Source organism: Brienomyrus brachyistius, chromosome 20, assembly GCF_023856365.1.
Source record: "Brienomyrus brachyistius isolate T26 chromosome 20, BBRACH_0.4, whole genome shotgun sequence".
Taxonomy (NCBI): Eukaryota; Metazoa; Chordata; class Actinopteri; order Osteoglossiformes; family Mormyridae; genus Brienomyrus; species Brienomyrus brachyistius.
Window position 1 is genome coordinate 6,611,742 of NC_064552.1, and position 17,106 is coordinate 6,628,847.

The 17,106-nt window shown below is 40.2% G+C and overlaps 1 protein-coding gene across 5 annotated transcripts in view; it reads left to right on the top strand.

Annotated features, from left to right (window-relative positions):
• Positions 1–17,106, top strand: part of sh3pxd2aa (SH3 and PX domains 2Aa) — an 84,910-nt gene that overhangs the window by 43,713 nt on the left and 24,091 nt on the right. For 3 of the 5 annotated variants that reach the window (XM_048986999.1, XM_048986997.1, XM_048987002.1), the window contains exons 7-8: positions 7,149–7,193; positions 10,825–10,953. In XM_048986999.1, the coding sequence (XP_048842956.1) occupies positions 7,149–7,193; positions 10,825–10,953 (174 nt within the window). The remainder of the gene's footprint in view (positions 1–7,148; positions 7,194–10,824; positions 10,954–17,106) is intronic. The other 2 variants (XM_048987001.1, XM_048986998.1) reach the window with 1 other exon arrangement.

Consider the following 17,106-nt stretch of genomic DNA (forward strand, 5'->3'; position numbering starts at 1 on the left):
AAGGGTTATGTAGCCTAGCACTTAAATTACAGCTCTGCATTGTTCACCACTGAGATAACTCTAGATTAATTCTTCTGCGTTTCTCCTCTGATAACACTGTGGATGCAGCCCTAGCGGAGAGCTAAACTATTTAATTTGGCCGCAGAGAACATTATACGGGTCCTATATAAGTCTTATCGTCTTCTGAAGTTTTTTTTTTTTTTATGTAGAGTTCATGCATTTTTCTCAAATGCATTTCCCTGACCTGGTAATTTCAAAAATGCGGTAATTAAAAAATGACACATTTATTCAGTTTAAAAGTGGTTATACCCTTTAAAGCAAAGAATAAGGTTCCCTTGAAAAGTAGCTAAGAGGGTAATTGCTTTGTTTGATACAGTACGGGGTGTTTATTACGCCACTTCCTTGCAGAAGAACATGTATTATCTGCAAAGCATAAATGTAAAAATACTTTGCCAGATACAGTAGCCGTTTGCTTTTATGGTCTTAATTAGAAGGAGCAGGCCATGTTTGGCTAATGGCCCTACTTTTCTTATTGCAATTGTGTGAAGGGGCTGTGAATCTTTCTACATAATTATAAGGTAACGCTTTACGTTAACTGCACCCTCATGATGCCTTTATAATGCATTCATACAACATTCATTCCATCTTCATAATGCATTCGTGAAAACATTAATAAACAACATGTAAGTATACCACAACATCCTATCATATCTCAGCAGTTTTAATATACATTAATAACGAGCGTTATATGATAATAACAAACTTTATAGTCGTATAGTGTTGGTCATTAATGTATAATGAAGGTCTTGTGGTATGTTAGGGTAAGGTATACTTACATGCTGCCTGTGAACATTCTATGAATTATAAAGGCATTATGAAGATGCAGTAAAGCCTCACCGACTATAATAAAATTGTTACATTTAAAAATAAAAAAAGTTTACTTGCATAATAAATAAATACTTCATTAAAAATTCCGTTAATCACATAATTATTTCTTTTAATAATAATAATGTGTTGTCACATATTGGTATATGAATCATATATTAATATATCCATTATGTCACAAAAATTAGGCTAGTCATGCGCCACTGATGTAACAGATAATGAAAGCAGAGTATATTCATCCCAACCTGAGCTTATTTTAACTGCAAGTTGTTCCCAAACAATAGTGTCCTTCATAGAATCCATTATATCCAGCGGGGGGCAGTAGTGACTAATAGATGACTGTGCATGTCCCCAGGAGCTCCATTGTGTTGTCATTGGGGCAGAGTCCTCTGTAGGCATCCTGCCTGGTTTTACAACGCTTAGTCCTGGTGGTAGCTGTCAGGCGTGGGGGGCCGCGGGGGCCTACTGGTGGACAGCAGCACCAGTTAAGGTGTGATTATGGCTCTCTGAGAGGGGAAAAACTTATGGTTCCTGGGCCCTGTGGGCGGTCGGACTCTGTCCCACTGTACTGAAGCCGAGCCCAGTGAGCAGAATCGCTGGAGATGGCTGACATCATGGATAGCTTATGGCACCAAAAGGCCTAAGCATGCAAAACAAAATGAAGGACATGGCCCCCTTGCAACAGGCGATAATTTTCTCTCATGCAGAATATGGAATCTGAAATACCTGTCTGGGTTATTGATGATGCACGGTGAGAGTCAATTTTGCGTTAAAAGTGAGCCTTACCGGGAATGTGTTATAAGTGACGTTTATTTTCCGTGCCCGAGCCCCCAGTGTGGGCTGCCAGAGGAACGGCTTATGTGGTTCCGTGTGGCGTGGAAGGGTGCAGCTGTTTTATCTGGAGCAGCCGTGACGTGCCCATGTCCCCTCGCTGGACGCGACTTGGAGCTCAGGCCCCATGTGTCATTCCATAGTTGAAGGGCAAATACCAAATAGCTGAGGTACAGTACAAACGAAAAGAAGAAAACGAACAAGAGACCAAAACGCCCTTATATGTGTATCATACCCATTTTATTGCTTCTTAATACTCAACTTATTACTTAATGCCGTAGTTTGTCACACCCTTATGAAAGTGTATTATTAAAATCCTTGGCTGATAAACTCTTAAAAAAATTTGTTTTCGCACATGTGAGTGCCTCTGAAATTTTATACGACAAGGATGGAAATTCAAGAATATTTTAAAGTAATGAGGTGTATAGCTGCTTGCCCTCCTACCAGTGTTTTTGCCTGATGTTTTTCGGTTTTTATGTTCCCTGAAGCATGGGCTTACAGTTAAAGGGAGTACATTGTAACCATCAACTCCTCAACAGGTGGTGCCATTTCATCAGATTGGCATTAATGCAAATGAGAGGGAGCCTTGCTGGTCCGAGATCAGCAGAAATGATGCAATGACTCAAGTCTGTGTGTCTTGCAGTCCCCTCTGTATGGTCATTAAATTAGATTGAAATATGCCGGTTCGTTTCCAATTACATGTTAATTAATCTGAAGGTCAGGGAAGTGATCAGGCACAACAATCAGGGATGTTTGATCTTACAAACCTAACAAATTCACAGTTTACACTTAAATCTTAATTTTGAAGTTATTCTTTGATAAGATGCATTTCCACAAACTGTACTGGTGTAGTTAATTTGTTACACCAATTAAGCTTGCCATTTCACAACAATAATAAGCTAAATTCGACCTCTGAATTTTTCCATTAAATTAGGCTCCTTTGGAGGAAAGATTAAGCACTGGCTCTCTTTGTGTGATCTTATCAGATTAATTTAATTCCATGATTGCTGTTTATGTGCGGGCTCTTCTGCTTCTCCGACTTTTAAATCGGTTTAAACGGCCTGCAGATTTAATCGAAGATCCCCATTAGCCCGGACTATGCTATTTGATACTTATTAAACATACTTAGTAACTAAGTTGTCTTTTTTTTGAGGTGCAAGATATCTGACCACATATTTACATGATGGATGTTCTGTCGCGTTAAATAAAACGTGCGGGTCGATGATTCATCCTAAAATGCTAGTCTGAAAAGCAGGAAGGATTAAGGCAGAAAAAGTGTGTCGGATTCTGCTGTAGCAGCAGAGGTTTGTTACGCTCTTTTGGCAGTGCTAGAGGTCGTTTTTTTTTTTTCCTGCACTGTTTCGAGAGCGGCCCAGCCGCATGTGAGGGCCAGATGTGAAGCAGAGGATGCTGGGCACTTATGTTTACGTGGCAAGTGGAAGTAATTTCAGAGTGACGTAGGAGGGGCTAATAATGTTTACAGGGGCTAGAAGCGCGGAGGAAAAGGTCAGCAGAGGGTGCAGGGGAATTGTGAGGAGCGGCTGGGGAGCTAGAGGTGGGGACTGGGATGGGGAGGAGGCAGAAAGGCGCTCCCATTAGCGTAACTTCCTTTAGCGGAACTCCCTTTAGCGTAACCCTTTAGCGTAACCCTTTAGCGTAACTCCTTTTAGCATAACTCCCTTTAGCGTAACTCCTTTTAGCATAACTCCCTTTAGCATAACTCCCTTTAGCGTAACCCTTTATCGTAACTCCCTTTAGCGAAATCGTTTTGGGGAACGTCGTTTAGTGGAACAACGTAGCTACTTTTCCTGAGTACTAAGTGTGTTTGGGGTGTTTATGCACGAGCCCAGTTCTATGAGCACCTGACTACAGTTCCTTTTCGGGTAATTAAGGCTAATGTCATCCAGAAGATTGAGAAGAATTTGGCACAGATGTGTATATGGTTCCAAATAATCTGCATGGGATTTGCGATCACAGTCCACTGTGTACGAATCCCCAGCTGCGTTTTCTAATGATGCATTTCACGTTGCGCAGCTGCTCTGCATTTTTGCATGTGTCTCAGTATTGCACCGTCTGCATAAAATGAAGATCATTAATAAAAAAATGTGATAATAAACAAATGGGTTAGCTTTAGCATTCGCCTATGGCGTCAAACTCCATTTTTTTTGTTACAAAAATTCTTCATTTTCTCAACACAAATCCGATGTAGCTGTCAAAAGATGGGCATGGTTTGGTTAGGTACTGTCTTTTGTGGTGTTATAGGTTACCCAGAAGATCTGGTCAGAATTAACGCTAGCAAAACTGGGTAACGCAATGAAAGTTGCAGCCATATCACTGCACACCCCCAGGAAGCCTCGTTGCAATGTTATTAGATCAGAAGCGAACAGCTGCGTTTCATCCTCCGGCATTTAAACACTGCGGTCACGTGACCCTACACGTAATTCAGTGTGCGTTCAGTGGAGGCCCTTGCCTCTGCTTGGAGGATCTGATTAACTGCTGTTGAAACAGTCGGCGCACTTATGCAGTGCCAACTGGAATGAAGAAATCAGATACTACGGGTTGCTAGGAGGTGGATTCTTTACAATAAAAAAAATATGTTATCAGACAGCTGAGGTCACAACTGTTGAGCCCATGCCGAAAATGCAGAGAAGCTGGTTGTGTTTTCTTTGCCGTGAGACTGAGATATATATGCTTGTGTAGGTTCAACCATACTTGCCATAGGGTAAGCAATACGATGGATCTGATTACGTTAAACCTTAAAGTTACTAAAACCACAAACGTACGCATAACTATATGTAAAATATGTAGAATCCTTATTTGAATAGCAATAATTCAAAATGTGTCCACGATATCATAATATATTGTTATACAGATATGGGTTCGCTAGTAACATTTGTTGGGCTGGGTTGGAGCGTTAAGCTTCTGCATGGTATTGAATGGTTTGGCGATGTGCAGTGGACCACTGGAACTGCTCGCGGTGCAGTGGATGGGCCGGACTTTCGACACACCCATTCGAATCGTCTGCCACCTGTCGATGCCAACTGGCCGTGTGTGTGTTGGGAGATAAGTGAGCTGAGATATCTCACGTTCCTGTTCTGTCACCGTTCCTCTCTGCTCTTGTATTAATGCCAATTATGTTTCTTATGTCGAGTTATTTTCAGTAGGTGTTCATTTGTTAAGATTTTATTTTTGTCGTATGGATTATACAGTGCTGAGCAGAAGTATTAGGCAGTCAAAGAAAATCTTAAAAGTATTTTTCTCAGTAATAAGGGAATATTTGCTCAGAAAAAAACTAACATTAGAAAATACATAAATTGACAGTAAAACAACAAAAAATACACACGATTTTTTTTTCTGTTCCTCTAATTTGGTCCACGGCTAGATGAACACTGCTGCAGCTCCCAAACCTCTCCTCAGGGGCACCTCAGCCAGTCCACGTATTTATTAAATGTCACCATCAGCTCAATCAGTTATTTTAATTAGTTAAATAACTAAATGAAGTTTTGACTAGCCAAATACAGTATATTGTGCTACTGGTCAAGTAAAAAAAATACATGGGTATATTGGATGATTGCTGTTAATACTTAGGTGACACTTTATAACAGACATGATAACATAGTTTTACACCAACATTAAACGTTAACTTCTTTGACTGTCTAAGATTTTTGCACAGTATTTTGTGTGTGTGTGTGTGTGTGTGTGAAAAAGAGAGAGAGATCAGTTATTAAGGCTTTACTATAAATTATTAATATTTCCTTTTTGTTTGTCTTCCCAAAGTTTCAGAAATGTATACCCCACCCTGTTGGAAGAGAAATATCTAAGATGGGAGCAGCACGTAGCCTGACAACAGTAACCAGGCTGTGTAGAGGAGCGTTGTCCTAATGCCACAGTCTCCCACGCGAAACCATTGTTTGTCAGAGAGTAGGTGTTTGGGGCAGGTCACCATGCTACTGCCTGCTGATCATTAACTTGCACCAGTGTATCCTGCATTAAGTTAAGTCCTTGACGACCTGCAGACAGTCCATGTTTTTGCTCCCTCCCTGCTCCCTATTGGGTGCTGGGAGGGAGCAAAAACATAAACCCGTCTGAGGGTCCCTGAGGACCGGGTTGAGAAACAGCTTTTTCTTTTTTTTTTTATAGCTTTTGCCAGCCGTTATTAGTTGTCATGCCATCTAAAGAAGGGATCTTAATTTTAACCAGTCCTTTTTTAAGAGGATGTTAATGTTGAGGGGCAGAGGGTTTTTTTTGGGAGGTGGGGGGTAAATTAGATAGAATGTACTGTGAAGGTTCGGTTAAAATGTAGCTCGGTGAGTCACAATATTTAAAAGTTATAGTTGGTTCTATAGCGGTGAGGTTATGTGGACCTGCGCGTTGGAGAGTCGTCAAAGAAATGTCGTCCATGCTCGTAAAACAGGGAAAGGAAAACAGAGAGGACTGTCAGGCACAGCAGTGGCACCTGGAAGGAATTAGCTATTCAGAATGTGTGTGTGTGCGCGCGTGCTTGTGCGTGGGTGTGTGTTGGGGGTAATATCAATCAGATGTTAAAAGCTGTGCAAGAAATCTGGCTTAAGTGCAGACCCGGGAAGGGAGGCAGATATCCGTTAGGTTTTCGCTCTTTTCGGCACAGTCATGTGACGGTTTTCCCCTGAAAGCGAAAGCATCCCATCCTCCGAACAGTGGAAGGGCATGAATAGCATCAGCGCGCCTCCTGGTGTGGGCAATTGGAGAGCAGGGCTGGGGCATTTCTTTGTTTTCTTCTGTGTGTTCAGTTCTCTTATTTCACATCTGTGCTCACTCACATTTTCAACAAAGATGGTCAACATCTTCTTGGGGGGGGGGGGGGTGTTCAAACAGGCAGTGCACTCTCTTTGTTTAGTACATGGCTCCCTGCCTCCCCCTATCCTCATGCCCCTTCTTTTGCACGGTTCTGGACTGTTTAATTCCAACATCACCCCCCCCCCCCTCAATCTTACCCTGGCTCACTGCATACCGATGCATGATATTTAATTTCCTGACTGGTTGTGACATTGGCCCATTTCCCCCCCCCCCCAGGCCTGGGAGAGTGCCCCCAGCATGCAAAGCTAGCTCTGGACAATGTAGCACACTGGTAATATGCTATTACCACACTGGATAAAAACAGGAGTACACGTGGTATTCCGAAAAAAAGCCTTTGGAAATGCTGACGCACATGCTATTGCTTCATGCAATGACGTACACCATCATTACGATGAAGCGGATGCTCTTTTTCTTCACGCTCTTGATGCCACCTCTATATCTTTGCATTGGAGTCCTTAATTTACTTAGGAATACGTGTTATTTCTTGGTTTTTCTGAAGCTGCGGCTGGCCAGCCTTCCTTGGCCAGCGATGGCCTTTCACGCGACTGAATAACTCTTCCTCTTCTTTCCTCTCTTCCTTTCCCTCGGACGCTCAGTATGGATGTACAGCCTTTCGGGCAGCCCGAAGACAGAGGCACCAGGTAGCCACTGTGTGTCTGTGACGCCCGCACGTCCCTGTCACCCCAACGTTTTCGCTTCCTTACGGCATGTGCTTCTCTTGCCCCGCCCTGCTTTCTCATTTGCCGCCTGAGTGGATCATTTGCATTTTATGTATGTGTTTTTTTTTTTGTTTTTTTTAAACTTCAGTAGCTGCTGTACATTAAACTGCAAGCTGCTCGTCGATTTATTTTCCAGCGTCTGCCCGCCAGGAACTGCATGTTTATGTTTCGCTGTACTGGCTGGGGAGACGAGGAGAGGATGGGGTGGTGATGTTACTGTACTTAGTGCTCCTGTTAGTGCTGTTTCAGCACGCTCAGATTTAACGATGTTAATTATAAAAATACTAAATATCAAATTTGATGACTTAATGTCCCTCCACAAACTGTTGTCCAGTTGTTTATGGGAGTTTTAACTGCATAAAACTGTTCTAAGGGCAGAATGAAAAATGATTGGTTCAGAGAGAAAACCAATCTGATTGTAGAGGAGGTGGGATCAAGAAACTAGAGGAGGCGGGACCAAGACATCTGATTGGATGTTTCCCCGCCTCCTCTAGTTACTTGGATTTACCTCCTCGACGATCTGATTGGTTATCTCTCTGAACCAATCATTTTCCCTTCTTCTCTTAGTGCAATTTTATGCAAGTAAAACTCTCTCATGTACTATCTAATCTACAAAATTCTGTATACTGTATATTTCTATGTCATACTTGTCATGCATAATATCATTTATTGATAAGTAAACGATATTGAGCCAGTTATGGACTTGGAATATTTTAAATATAAATTTAGTGCTAAATCCATATATTAGAACATTCTGGAGGTGGAATCCTAAACTTTTTGACACTTTAGGATGGAGAGCCACCAGTAGCCGTGAAGGACAGCAGTGTCTTCATGGTTTCACATCAGTCTGTGCAGCACTTACTGAGGATGCAAATCATAGCCACGGTAAAGTTTTCAAAGGTCCAAAAAGACATTAACAATTAGCATAATGGTTTAAGTTGAGGTTTATCCACAAACAAAAATGAGCACTTTGAGATCTATGTTCTGCGATGGGTTGGCGCCCTGTCCTGGGTTGTTTCTTACTATGTGCCGGTGGTTTCCTGGATACGCTCGGGACCCCCTGCAAGCCTCCATAGAACAAGGAGGTGCAGAACATGTATGGACGGAAGGAAGGTCCACGTTTGATAGATTGTCAAAAAACGTCTACATTTGTTATAGCTTAATTAGCGTTGTTATTATATGAGAGTGAAAGTACATGTACACCTGCAGAAACTGGGCATGACGAGCAAAAAGCATTTTTGCATGGCGTCCAGATACATTTTTCCATTGACAGGAAGCTGTTTAGTCTGGCCGATCCTGTGTGCTGAATCTTCACTCCTGAAGCTTTCAGCTGCCTTTCTGTACTGCAGACATCGATTGCTTTAATTGGGTTTTCATATGGCTTTTCCATCTTCGAATTGTGTTTTTTGGCTGCGGAAGCATCTCTTCCAGGTATGCAAATGGCAAGGCCTGATGCTGAATAAGGAGTGACATGGTGTTCTGAGATGCTTTAATGCATCGTACATTAGGGCTTTTTAAATGTTGGTGACCTCGCAAACACACCTATTAGTTAATAGTTATGTTCAGTTAGACCTTTTTTGCAGAAAATACAGCACATCACGGTAAACAAGGGATCCTCTCAGAAATGATGCTCTGGAGAAAGTATAGCTTCAGAACCACTTGCTTTATTCATCCAGGAAGCTGAGAATCAGAGGTATAACTTTAGATGCCTTATTGATTGGATCATATTTCAACACTGGTTATTTTACTTACCGGTAAGCTATAAAAATGTAGCTTTGATGTTGAAAGAGCATTGTGAATTATTCAAGTCACTACCTCAGGAACAGACAGACATTGCACAAATTCCACAATTATGCTGTATCTTTAAGTTTTGCAGGTAAGTATTTTTATAGTTGGATATTAGTGCCAATGATGGCTTGGAAGAAATCTGGGGAACAGCGGAGATTATGCAGTCTTCTGGTGTGGTAGCTTGTGGTACCTTTTTAATCTTTTACCCACATGTGTCTACATTCATTCTTAATTTTGGTTTCCATCCTGTACAGAATCTAAGCCTGGGCTTATATTTCTTTGGTTTTTAAATGCGGTAGTTGAATGACTTAATGGATAATTAAGTTTTCCAGTGTTTTGGGTTTGAAAGTGGTTCTGGGAAAGCCCGTAAACAATATATATGTCAGAACACAAAATGAATACACACTTGTTATTTGTATTATATATATTTTGTTCTCTTTCTAATTTTTTTATTGTTTGTTTGAAACATTTTAGGGGAATTTTTACTGTTGTTGAGATGGAATTACAGCTTCAATGAAACTGAAAGCTTGTGAATGACGTCATAATGAAAAAAAAAAACGTAAATAATTATGAAGCCACATGATATTTTATACCAGTGTTGTTTTTATTTGTTTTTATTTTAAAAAATGATTTGGATTGGATTATTTAGCTGAGGAATAGAAGGAATATAGCAGAAGACCTGCCAGGATCTTTTTCTAACATCTTGTGCCGTATCTATCCAGCGTGTGTTTGTTTTAGCCTCTCTGCAGAGCCAAGTTAATCGCTGACTCTGCATTTTCTCACCTGCATTTAATGCTTCCTGGTATTTTTGTTCACCTACTGCCAGTTATTAACAGAGATTGCATAATGTGAACATAATCTTTATTTTTTTTTATGTTTTGTACTTGGCAAACTTTTAGCCATACGTCTGCAAACGGACACCTTAAAAATCCATCCTAGCAGAATGAAGTAGTAGTAGCTCATTTATGTGGGAACGTTTTGCAGAACATTGCCTTGTTGTACAGTCTTTAAATATATATGGAGAAATGTAAGAATATTTGAAACCGTCTTTCTAATCACTGATGCATACTTGTAAAGCATTAACAATCAGCTAAATAGATATTATCACGATTGTGTAAATAAATAAAGCCATTACTAGCACTTAAGAGGTTAAAATACAAAGCGGGGGGGGCTCTTCTGAGTAAGCCGAGCGAATGCTTTCTTCTTGTGTTTCATATAAACATAGGCCCAGCCTCTTTGCCGAACTCCGTCCCACTCATATGTTTCTATTTAAGGACTAGTGTAGACTCTACTGATTGGCGTAAGCAGCCCCCCACTCGCCTACCAGCTCCAGCCTGAGAAAGGAGAAGGAGTCTTTTTGCAGACTGTTTATTTTCCAGGGGAAACTTTCCTATTCTTCCACTACAGAGTCACATCCCAACCGTCTGCCGCTCCTTCTCTCTCTCTGCCGCCCGCCCGACTATGGGGAAGGCCCGGCCACTCAAACGGAATACCTTTAGCCGAACGCTTCCATGAACTAAAACGCAACACGGTTTCATTTTTTATTTTTCTTTTTTTCTCAGATGCTACTTTGCCCTTCACTCTGGGCTGGAGGCAGATTCAGCTATATGGCCAGACTTTTGGGAATATGCATTGAGCCACGGTTGCGTTCTGATTGGCTGGGGACCATTGACGAATTGGCCTATGGCGTATCGGGTGCCCGGCGGCCGGTCGCGGGGAGCCATGGCTGGAAGCTGGCTGACGGCTTGCTTTTTCCCCTCCCCAGGAATCGACAATTCAGACCCCATGGTGCTGGAGCAGTACGTAGTGGTAGCCAACTACGAGAAGCAGGAGAACTCTGAGATCAGCCTGCAGGCTGGGGAGCTGGTGGACGTGATTGAGAAAAGCGAAAGCGGTGAGTGTCTGATTCCCCCCCCCCCCCCCCCCCCCAATAAAAAAAGAAAACCTTTTTGATTTTACCTCTTTGCTTTGCTCCATGATCTGTTTGTTTTTTGTCTCCCCTTTGTCCTCAAAAATTGCAACCACTGCCCCCTCAACCCAAACCCCTTGCTGCCCCCCCCCCCCTTATTCCCCAAAACCTCCAAACTGTGTCCTAGCTCCATCTGGAGGCTCGCTTTGGCCAACCGTCCCGGCTGTCCAGCCCCCCCCTACCCCCATTCCCTCCTCACCCCCCTGTTGGTTCAGGCTTGAGGCCAGAATGTTGCCTTTTGCAGTAAGAATGTCTCCTAGACTCATATATTAATGATCGAGGTTCCGTAGACAGAAAAGAGGGACGTGTGGTTGTTGGGTTCTTTGTTCAGCACTGAATGCTACTGTCATACTGTACTTGTACGCCGAATCTGCTGCCCTTTTTCCTTAAAAATTACTTTCTGTGCACCAATTCTGAAATAAAAAAAAAAATTGGACAGCTTTTTGATATATGATGCTGTAAAAAAGATGAGTGTAGCTCTTGTTTAAACCAGAGGCAACCTCAAGTAGAAAGACTACAAATCTTGCTCTGCAATGAATACATGTGCAATTTTTGCATATATATCACTATATATCATGCACAGCGCTAATCATACAGAACAATGCAGAATATGTATTTTTGAGGGATGTCAATTTAATTGTTTTTAGGTATATTTTATCACTATACAGCTTCTCTATTTACTGTTTTTTTCAGTTTTCTTTTCTTCCCATCTGAATATAGAGCTTGCAGTTTCATTTCTGTTATTGCCATACCTTTTTGTAACGCATCTAGCAGAGGGCATTTGAATACTGAAGCAGAAAGCTTCTTCTTTAATGACAAAAGCACATTTTTACTAGCGATGTTGGGTATTGAATAAAATAACCCTTTCGTTAGCTACAGTTTTTTTGCATCCCTGCTGTACATAATGAGCACACTGTATAGGGCAGAAGGCGAATGTTCAGACACTCTTCTTTCACTCCGAGTTTTTATTGCTGCAGCTTATTAAGCATCCGAAAAAAAAGATCTATGTACTTGACTTTCAGATTTTTTTTCACAGAAAGTTTACAGCGAGCAATGAGTTGGTTTTATGTCTGTCAGTAGTGAAACGCCACACCACCGGGACCTTTATAGAGTCAGCTTAGCATGTCTTCTTTGAAGTGTCCCTGGAAACGCCATGGATTTTGCAGGTTTATTTTGCTTTTCACGATAGCTGACTATCAGTGCCAGGAAGGCATGGTGAGGTGCAGGCTTAAACACTTGAAAACTTAAGCGCAATGATACATGAGTCCTTTCAACAGAGGAAGTGTTCAAGTAATTAATGGGCTTATATATCAGCTTGGTCATTGATTTATCATCCATTGTGTATATTCGCATGAGCATATAACCAGGCTTGACAGAGAACCATTTTCTTGTGAACACTTATGGGTATTGTGGATATGTTCTTGTGGTCAAATGTCCTATATATAGATATATTTTGAGAAGTTAAGATGTAGTGTAATGATGTTTTATAGAATAAAAATGAAAAGATTCCATCTAACACTTTTTAAGATAGCACTGTAAGTTAATAGTGCCAATATTTTGGTTTATCAGTGGTCTTTTTTACTATAGTATAATGTTATTCTCAGGGTGAAAATGCTCAGACAGGGTGAATGAGCTGTAGTTTCATTGTAGTTCTTTTGTAAGGTAAATTCTCAGTTTTTGTCATACTGAAAACAGCGTCCATTATGAGATGGACTCGTAGGTGTCAAAGGGATGGGGGTCAGGGTTGCTAAACTGGCCTCATTTTCTAGCATGTTCTTGGTCTTCATGTCACCCTGAAAAGCAGAGCTGATGAGGCACATGGAAACTGTCAGTTATTTAGACTACTGTATTGAGATTCCCAATTCCCAATCCTGTTGGCTTTTGGGGGGGGGGGGGGGGGGGGGGGTTTGCTGCATGCTAGCCAGTGTGCTGGTCAATGGAAAACCAGTGTTAACTCTGATGTTTCCAATAGTGGTTTGTTACATTTAACCACATTTTTAAAGGAAAGTATGTTGATTTAGAGATGCAGTTACATTTAACAACTGCTAGAATTATGTCTGCTTATTTGTAAGATGTGAAGATGTTTGGTGTGTGTGTGTGTGTGTATATGTATATATATATATATATATATATATATATATATATATATATATATATATATATATATATACCTTAACATCCTAACATACCTTAACACCTTTAATATACAGTAATAACAAACATTATATGATAATATCAAATATTATAGTTGTATAATCATATGAAGATGCAGTGAATGTTCTAGGAATGAGTAATGCATACATTATGAAAGTGCATTTAATGTGCAGTGTTACCATAGAAACTATACCTATAGTTTTATTTTTAGAAACGTGCAGCTTCGTAAGCAACAGTTAATGTGTGTCTACTATATATATATATATATATATATATATATAAAAAAAAACATTGGTTTTTATCTATGGTATTTTTGCTTTTGTTTGCAAAGAAATAAGCAAGAAAACATTTCTCATCAAGTTCTATGGTCTTAAATGCAGTGGCGTGAGCATCACTCTCTTGCCTAAAGGAGGAAAATGCCATTAATACAGTTAATGCAGTTGTGTGGCCAGGGTTTATATTTATGATGCACTTGCAGTGCAGGAGCTCTTAAACTGCAACACCTTCTGGGCTGGAAGAAGGTTGAAACAGTGGTGACCTCACTCCACAAGGCAGTGCCAGTGCAAACAGGTTCAGGTGCATATATTGCTAAAGATTCCTGAGGTCATTCCGTCTTTTAGCCGTTTATTGAAAGGCTTGCGGATTTAACATTACGTCTTTATTGTCCCTGGCATGTTGATCTCTTAAACAGACACCATTTTGTAGTTGGCGATATCCAATATGCTAACTTTAGTCTTTTGTTATTTTTGCGCAGTATTCAGTATTTTCCCTCTTTAAACAATAAGCGATGCAGGGTTTCAGAAATGGACATGTTGTTTCTAGTGTTGTGAAAATGGAAAAATAAAAGGGTTTACCATTGCGTGTGTTCTGCCTACTGTTATACAGCTCATGCTAAACAGCTGTCATTGCAAAAACAAATCATTCTTTGTACACAGTACTGTGGACAGCTAGTTAGACAGCCATACTCCTACACTTAGGACTTGTGTATGTTACCCATGTGCAAAGTTACTCAGTGGCTTGATCTAAAATCCAATGCTGTTAACAAGCAAACCATAACATGCGGATGCTCCCGGGGTTACGTTGGTCCGTGTTACGATATTTCGGCTTTGCAATGGCTATGATTATTCAACAAAATTACGTGAGGTATTTAGCCTTTTAGTGTAAAACTGGCTTCGTGTTAATGATTTTGCTCAACTGTAGGCTGATGTAAGTGTTCTAAGCGTGTTTAAGCTAGGCCTAGGCTAGGCTAGGCTATGATGTTTGTTAGGTTAGATGTATCGTGTTAAAATGCATTTTTGCCTTACAATAGATTTATCGGAATGTAACTCAGGGAATGTCTGTATAAGTGTTTATGTAGCTAATATGTTTTTATAAATAATATATTGCTTTGTAAGCTTTTAATGAAGACAAAAGACAATCAGGTAATATACAGGTGACCAGTAGTACTATAATAAAAATCTATTGTCCTGACATGTCCCAGATTAATGTGTTCTTTTATAGATCCTTGAATATTCTATATTATAGCGATGTAATCATATAACAAAGTAAATCGACTCCATGGGTTGCGTTGAAGGGCAACGTGACCTCACATCTCATTATTTCATCAGTTGTGTAATGTCTGGGAACTTTCTGAGACTTTGGAAATAAGTGTCATCTTACATCTTAGGGAAGGACAACTTTACCTTTGAAACAGCTTTTGGGGTCAGAGGTCGGAAAGTCACATGGCCTGATGCAATTTATCTGCCCAGTTTGTCTGTCCCGTTCAGAAATTTCAACATCAGCCACTTTGTTTCAGTAAATAGTCACTCTGTTTAATAAAGTACATCTGGCCGGTGGTATTTAAATGGTTTCACTAGAACCGAATTTATACATATGTCTGTAAAAAAAAAAAAAAAAAAAGCCCATTGCACAACCAAGGATGTACATGGTTACTTTGATTGCATTAGCATCCCAATCAGACAGTACTGCCTCATTCCATTCGTTGACGTATTAGAGTATAAGGCCAGCGTAGTGTGCCTGTTCGTTGCAGTGTGAATGAGGTTGGCTACAGGACCTATTTTCCTTTCAAGATTCATGACCTACCATCTAGTAAAATAACATTTATTGGGGCCAAAATGTTTAAGTGCCAGAAACTCTTAAACTGTAGAAAAAAGGCTCCGAATAGCTAAGCGTTGACTCAGTGATGTGATTTAAGGTAATCCTTCAACAAGGACATTTTTGAATACCTGGAGATGATACCTCAGACTAGGTGGTGTGTACATGTAATCCTGTCTTGATCATTGGTCTTTTTTATATGTGGTTGATATTTCAATATCAAATTTGCCTGTAGAAAATATTTTGATGCATATGGTGTTTTTTTCGTTTAATTTAAGGTAATGTTTCCATGGCATCAGTAATTTAATATTGTAGTTTAGGTGCATACTTGCCAAAAACAAGGGTCTTCTAGTTCACAAATATGTAACAACAGTCAGAGGAGACATGGAAACTCCTAATACTTGCCAAACAAGGCAGTGAAAAAAAAATGAATTCATTATTATAAGTTGATGGATTCTCCAGGACTATGGCATAGTGAATGCAATAATGATTCTAAACGACCAACAAGGTTAATCTTAATTATCGATAGTTGTTTTATTGCTGCCTCTGCACATGTCAGTTGGTGGAACATTATGTCGCCGTCATTATAAAAGTGGTTGGCTGTATTCTGTGATCTTGTAAGCTAGCTTTGTTTGTGCTAACTGGACAGGCATCCATTAAAAATGTAGCAGAAACATTTAGCGGTATAGAATTCCATTCCATTACAGATTAGCATGGGCCAAACATAAGTGCAGGGATGGTCTTGCAGTTTTAAAGTCATGTGGATAAGCTGTCTCTATGAAAAACAACAGCCTGCTTCAATCAAGTTCTGGGAACTTTAGGAATGTTCCTGTTTGAAGAAGTCTTTCAACATAAGACCACTTGAGGAACAAGTGTCTTGCCAAATCAGGTGACTGGATGTTTTGTCAACAGTGTTTCACGAATCTGGGATTCTGTAATATAGGAATAACTTTATTTTTTAGCTTTAAGTCTATTTTTATCTCTTATTGCGCTTGTTTGCTTCCAGTTTAAGTGGCCATTACAGAGTGATTTCACTCGGCATTTCTTATTTTTTCCCATTGAACATGTGGTTTATGTACGTCTTCCTGGAATTTTCTACAGTTTGGTTTGTTTTATAACCAGCGTGCATATATTTGACCAACACGAAACACCGTCTCCTTTTATCCATAGCCTTTAATGGGGTAATGTGCAGTGGGGAGGACAGTGTGTTAGTCACATTGTTCTATACTCACCGTATTATCTTTGGGCTTTTGGGATTGGACTGGATGGGAAGGGAATATGGCTCTTCAGTGTGTCCTCCAGCTGTATTCCATGCCTTTTTTGGTCCTGCTGTAAGTCTCCTTCTCTCTCTTTCACGCTGCCCTTTGCTTACTTTCCTAATGAGGATGTCTTCATAGAGCAAAAAGAATCAACAAAATCTCACTTGTCTGCTTTCTATTATGAAAATGAGAAAAAAAAATCACAACGGCATTTTGGATTTGTTGATATGCGCAGCAACTGCTTCTACAAGTTTAGATTCCATTTTGTTATGCATCTTCTGCAGTTCGGCTATTTTCATAAAGACCACACCTTGACAAAAATCTTCTCACGTGTTCAGATAGCCTCAGAAGTGATGAATGTTGTGCATATATAATCTGACACTTCACCATGACATGTTTGTGCAATAGCCTGATTATGAGCTATCTGCCCATAGCGATAAACGCATGGTGTAGTGTCGTATATTTTAATTTTGTTTATGACCCACTGGCTGCACATATTTCATCTAGTAGGGATTTAAGAACATATCTGATCTCTCCATAGTATTTATACATTTGATTATGCTCTTAAATC